The 6,351-nt window shown below is 39.7% G+C and overlaps 1 protein-coding gene across 1 annotated transcript; it reads right to left on the bottom strand.

Annotated features, from left to right (window-relative positions):
- Window positions 1-2,409: 2,409 nt before the first annotated feature.
- LOC129925944 (uncharacterized) lies at window positions 2,410-5,692 on the bottom strand (the record flags this gene model as incomplete). Its single annotated transcript, XM_056027543.1, has 1 exon — window positions 2,410-5,692. A coding segment is annotated over exon 1 (3,000 nt), but the record flags the coding sequence as incomplete, so codon positions are not given.
- Between the last annotated feature and the right edge of the window lie 659 nt (window positions 5,693-6,351).

The raw sequence follows: 6,351 nt of genomic DNA, 5'->3' as shown, positions 1-6,351 counted from the left end.
AAATAAAAGTGTGCGATATCTGATGAGAACAAAATAAAAGTGTGCGATATCTGATGAGAACAAAATAAAAGTGTGCGATATCTGATGAGGGCAAAATAAAAGTGTGTGATATCTGATGAGAACAAAATAAAAGTGTGCGATATCTGATGAGAACAAAATAAAAGTGTGTGATATCTGATGAGGGCAAAATAAAAGTGTGCGATATCTGATGAGGGCAAAATAAAAGTGTGCGATATCTGATGAGGGCAAAATAAAAGTGTGTGATATCTGATGAGGGCAAAATAAAAGTGTGTGATATCTGATGAGGGCAAAATAAAAGTGTGCGATATCTGATGAGGGCAAAATAAAAGTGTGTGATATCTGATGAGGGCAAAATAAAAGTGTGCGATATCTGATGAGGGCAAAATAAAAGTGTGTGATATCTGATGAGGGCAAAATAAAAGTGTGCGATATCTGATGAGGGCAAAATAAAAGTGTGCGATATCTGATGATGGCAAAATAAAAGTGTGCGATATCTGATGAGGGCAAAATAAAAGTCAGTTTTTTTTTTTTTAAAAGTTCGAAATCGAGATGAGGGAACTGAAAAACCCTTCTTATCTTATCTTATATGATACAGAAGTTACTTCAAAAAAGAAGATGATTACGTCCTACGCGTCATGCATTTAGTTATGCATATTAACCAATGACCTAAACTCCGCCAAGTGACTGGTTTTCCTGGCTAGCTCAGGCAACCCATTTCATGCTCTAATAGTACTACGGAAGAAGGAGTATTTGTACAAATTTGTCCTAGCATATTGGATGAGGGACGTGCCTTTATCTTTGTGTCTTTCTGAGTATTTTATAAATTTTGTTTTTGTATTTGAAGATGGTTCAGTGTTTTATGTATAATTGCTACTTTACTTATAAGTTTTCTATCCTGAAGGCTTTTTAAATTCAGTGATTTTACTAAAGGTGTTACTCTAGACAAATGTGAATATTCGTTTGTTATGAATCTCACTTCTATTTTGTGTCTGTTCCAGTTTCTTAATGTTTTCTTGAGTTGAGGGGTCCCAAACGGAGTATGCATATTCTATTATTGGCCTAACCAAGGTTAAATAACATTTATTTTAGTTTTATGTTCTTATTTGATTTATAGAAATTTCTTCTAATAAAACCTACTGCTTTGTTTGTTTTTGTTAAAGTTTCATCACTATGGGGATTCCATGAGAGTTTTTGATTTATTATATGTAATAAGAAATAAAGGAACACTGAAGAGTAACCTAAAACAAGGCTTTATTAAACTAGAACGACACATGAACTGACGAAAGAGACTTGGACAGTAGCACACTAGATCAATGTTGTGAACACATTCTCACGACGTTACACAAACATAAACAAATAGTAACTATTTCACCACATTCACCCCGCCTAGAATTAAAATAGCAAGTATAGTAATATAGTAGGCCAATAGCATAAATGAAGAGAGAATTCCAGTGCCTGTAATACAATAGATTATCAATAGATCAATAAATAGTGTCGAAATATTAATTTCTCTAGTAAACAATAGTGAATGGTGATACAAAGAAACCTAAAAACCAGTATCTGTTGTATGACTTATAAACAATTAATAGTTTCTGTTTTAAGTATTAACAAATAGTGTAGTAAGTAAACATGTACGTAAGTAAGTGAAAAGTAAACTCTAGTATCAGTAGCAAGAGATAAACAATGTCAGTTTATGTAGAACATAAGTAGTGCAATAGAGGAACAACTCTAGACTCTATAGTTCGGTCTGGTTCTTCTCTCTCTTAAGTTGTAACGGGGTTGACTATCCTGTTCTACAGTTTGGGAGTCACTAGCGAGTTCCTGAGCGTCAATTGGGGTATTTTCAAGAGGAAGCGCTCGGAGGTCCTCAGAGCCTACCAGGGGTTCTTTCCTTTCTTGTATCACCGTAGGGGTGTTTACTGGTACTTCCGTGTTTTGAGTTTCTGGAGGATATTCATTATCCTCACCCTGAGGGAAGAACGAAGGTTCACTTGTTGTTGTGGATGGGGAGGGGGTGGGAGCCAAGCGTCTTAGAGAGACCGTCTCCTCTTTACCGCTGGGCAACCGTACGACGGCATATTGGGGGTTACACATCAGCAGGTCGACTTCCTCCGTGAGAGGATCATACTTTGAAGATCGGTTCTCTCTTCTCAGCAACACTCGACCTGGGCTAGATAGCCAAGTAGGGATAGATATCCCGAAGGAGGATTTCCGGTTGAACCGGAAAACTCTCTCGTGTGGAGTTTCGTTTGTTGCCGTAGATAGTAATGATCTAATCGAGTATAGGGCCTGGTTCAAGACAAGCTCCCATCTCGAGTTCGGGAGATCGAGGTCTTTCAGTGCTAAAGTAACAGCGTTCCATAGAGTTTTGTTTAGTCGTTCAATTTGTCCGTTGCATAAAGGATTAAAAGCGGTTGTTCTACTTGTAGCTATTCCCCTCTCGTGCAGAAAGGATTGCACCTCCCTCGACATAAAGGCCGTACCTCTGTCAGAATGGACGTACTCTGGCATCCCAACTAAGGAAAACAGCTGATTTAAACACTTTATGACAGTAGATGAGGACATATCGGGACATGGGTAGGCAAATGGGAAGCGTGAGTACTCATCCACCATTGTTAATAAGTATTTGTTGTGAGTAGCAGATGGGAGTGGCCCCTTAAAATCGATGCTTACTCTCTGAAATGGTTGGGTAGCCTTGATGAGGGTGCCTGAAAACTGTTTGAAGAATCTAGGCTTCAGTTCAGCGCAAGTTTTACATTGGTTTACCACTTTGCGGACGTCCTCGCAGGAAAAAGGTAAGTTCTTAGTCCGAACGAAATGGAGGAGTCTCGTGACCCCTGGGTGACAGAGGTTGTTGTGTAACAGTTTGAGGTCTTCTCCAGTCATTGCTGACGCAAAGTGGTTTCTTGAAAAGGTATCCGCCGCAGCGTTTTGTTTCCCGGGTCGATATACGACGTCATATTGGAAACAACTAAGCTCCAGTCGCCATCTTTGTATCTTTTCGTTTTTGATCTTGCCCTTGTTCTGCTGGTCAAACATAAAAGACACTGAGCGTTGATCTGTAACCAATGTGAAGAGTCTACTGATAAGGTAATGTTGCCATTTTCTCAGGGCTTCTACGATAGCGTGTGCTTCCTTTTCTACTGCTGAGTGTCTGCGTTCACTATTCGTGAGTGTTCTTGAAAAGAAGGCGACAGGACGGCCTTCTTGATTAAGAGTGGCGGCAATCGCGATGTCAGAGGCATCTGTTTCGACTGTTAGAGGTCGATTGTAATCTATCGTCGACACAGCAGCGTTTTCAAGTTCGTGTTTTAGCTGTTTAAAAGCTTCTTGAACTTGTTCAGGGGGAGGAAAGGCTTTGTTGTTTACCAATAAATGGATCTTGTTGGAGAAATTTGGGATCCATTGAGAATAATAGGACAGTAGTCCAATCACCCGCTTTTGTGATTTCATGTCTTGTGGTGGAGGTAGGTTTCTCAATGCTTGAAATCTTTCGGGGTCTGGTCTTAATTGCCCTTGTGAGATTTCGTAGCCTAGGAGGCATACTTTATTAGTCGCAATAGCACTTTTATCATTGTTGAAGGTGATACCGTACTTTTTAGCGGCATTGAGAAATCTCTGTAGATTCTGGTCGTGGCTACTGGGGTCAAGTCCGCAGATGGTAACGTTATCCACGTAAGCGAACGTGTCCTGTAGCCCTGCCTCCTCAATTATTGTGTTGATCGTCCTTTGAAATGCAGCGACTCCGTTTGTCACTCCAAAAGGAATGCGGCAAAACTGATAAAGCTTTCCGCCAGCCTCGAACGCCGTGTACTGCTTTTCATCATCCCTGATAGGTATCTGGTGGTAAGCGCTTTTGAGGTCAAATGTACTGTACATTGAGTATTTAGATATTTCCTGCACCAGTTCATCAACTTTTGGCACGGGGTACGCGTCGAGGTAAGTGAATCGATTGATGGTTTGGCTATAGTCGATAACCATTCTCTTTTTGTGCCTTTCATTAGTTGTTACAATTATCTGGGCTCGCCACGGGGACGTGGAAGGCTCAATAATTTTGTCAGATAGGAGTCTCTTGATTTCATTTTGAATGAATTTGGAGTCAGGCATAGAATATTTTCTAGATTTAGTGGCTATGGGGTGGCAGTTAGGAGCAAGATTAGCGAAGAGGCGAGGGGCTTCAACTCGTGCAGCTTTCAGCGTACAGACCTGGAGAGTGCTCCGTTTTCCCTCAAATGGGATCATCAGTTTTTCATGCTGGCTGATGAAATCTAGCCCTAAGATTACATCAGATACTAGTCCATCTAGTAGTGAGAGCTTAACACTTTCGTATTGTTCATCTTTGTACTTTATTTTTGCGAAAATATGGCCGTGAGTAGTGCGAGAAAGATGTGTAGAGGCCATGTAGATTCTGTTTCTGGACGTTTCTAATTTCCATCTGTACCTTTTAGCAATTGAAGAAGATATATAGCTTTCACTGCTCCCCGTATCTACGAGAGCCTTCAATGGTACTCCATTGACGAGTATTGAAATAGTAGATTTAGTAAGACCGGACGCTGGTGTCGATGCCCAGGAGGATCCAACGGTTGTAGTCCGAGACGTCTCATCATCTGCTTTCACTATGGCTGAGGTTATAGATTTGAGTGTCTGTCTGGTCGATCTACAGACTTTCTGGAAATGGCCTCTCTTACCGCACAAGTTGCATGTAGCGTCGCGGGCCGGACATCTAAAGCGTTGATGTGGGCTGTTTCCACAAAAGAAACATCTTTTACTAGTCGCCGCACTCACCTCGTGTTCTACTTTTGTCGTTGGAGAAAGGCTCTCCTCGTCGGCGCTAGCTCCACAGGGAGTTTCAGAGCAGATGTTATACGCCATGGCATGGTTATGGGCATATTCAAGTTGTCTTGCCTCTTCATAGGCGCACTGTAGAGTTAAAGTAGATTTCTCTAAGAGTCGCAGCCTTATGCTGTTTGAAGCCAGTCCAGTAATGAAGGCGTCTCTTACGAAGATATCTCTGTGTTCTTCAGCGGTGACAGCTTTGAAGTCACAGTTTTTGGCCATACTTTTAAGCTTAAGTAGGAAGGAGTCAACGGTTTGTCCGTTCTCTTGTCGACAAAGAGTTATCATGTGCCGTGCAAAAATTTCGCTTTTAGGCTTCACGTAGACATTTTGTAGAACTTTGATTGATTCTTCGAACGTGGTACACTCACTTATGTACTGAAATACGCTCGAAGAAACGTAGTTTTCCAGTAATTTCTTTTTGTCAATCTCACAGTGAGAGACTGAGGAGATGAAATTCTCAAATGTTCTGAGCCAGTGCAGCCACTTCTCGGCAGCCGATGGCGAGCTAGGCTCTATGTCTAGCTCTTTTGGCCTAAATAGCCGTTCCATTTGTATAATTACTTTTACTTACAGACTGAGAATAGTGTTGAACGAAAATCCAAAAAAGATACGTGAGGCACATAGATCCATAGAATTGAAAATTTCTAGTTTAATAAATTGTAATAAGAAATAAAGGAACACTGAAGAGTAACCTAAAACAAGGCTTTATTAAACTAGAACGACACATGAACTGACGAAAGAGACTTGGACAGTAGCACACTAGATCAATGTTGTGAACACATTCTCACGACGTTACACAAACATAAACAAATAGTAACTATTTCACCACATTATAACACCTAGGTATTTTGCATTTTTAGTCTGTGTTACTGGTTTACCATGAATAAGATAAGTTGAATTAATTTGTTTTAGTTTTTTTGTTACTCTTTATAACTGACATTTTTCTAGGTGGAAAGACATGCTCCATTTTGATTCCCATTTCTGTAATTCATCAAATTCTCTTAGTAAAATTTATGTGTCTTGTATTGTTTTTAATGTTCTATATATTATGCAATCATCTGCAAATAATCTGACTTTTGTTCCTGAACTATTGCAATTTGGTAAATCATTTATGTAAATCAAAAATAATAGTGGGCCTAAGACTGTTCCTTGTGGTACACCTAAATTAACAGTTATTGATGTTGATTTAGAACCATTTATTATTACAGTTTGTTCTCTCCCTATCAGAAAATCTTTAATCCACTGATGCAATGGACCATTAATGCCGAAATATTTTAGGTTTCATAAGCAAACTATGGTGGTGAACTTTGTCAAAAGCCTTGGAAAAATCTAGTAAGATAGCATCTATTTGTTCACTATTATCTAAACCTGTTGAAAAATCATCAATTAGTCCTATTTGTTGTGTTTCACGTGATCTATATTTCCTAAAGCCGTGTTGGTATGGAGTAAGGACATTATGTTTGTCTAAGGGTTTATGATGTTGCTACATAT

This window comes from Biomphalaria glabrata, chromosome 4, assembly GCF_947242115.1.
Source record: "Biomphalaria glabrata chromosome 4, xgBioGlab47.1, whole genome shotgun sequence".
Lineage (NCBI taxonomy): Eukaryota > Metazoa > Mollusca > Gastropoda > Planorbidae > Biomphalaria > Biomphalaria glabrata.
Note: the sequence above shows the minus strand (reverse complement) of the source record. Positions and strands in the feature narration are given on the sequence as shown.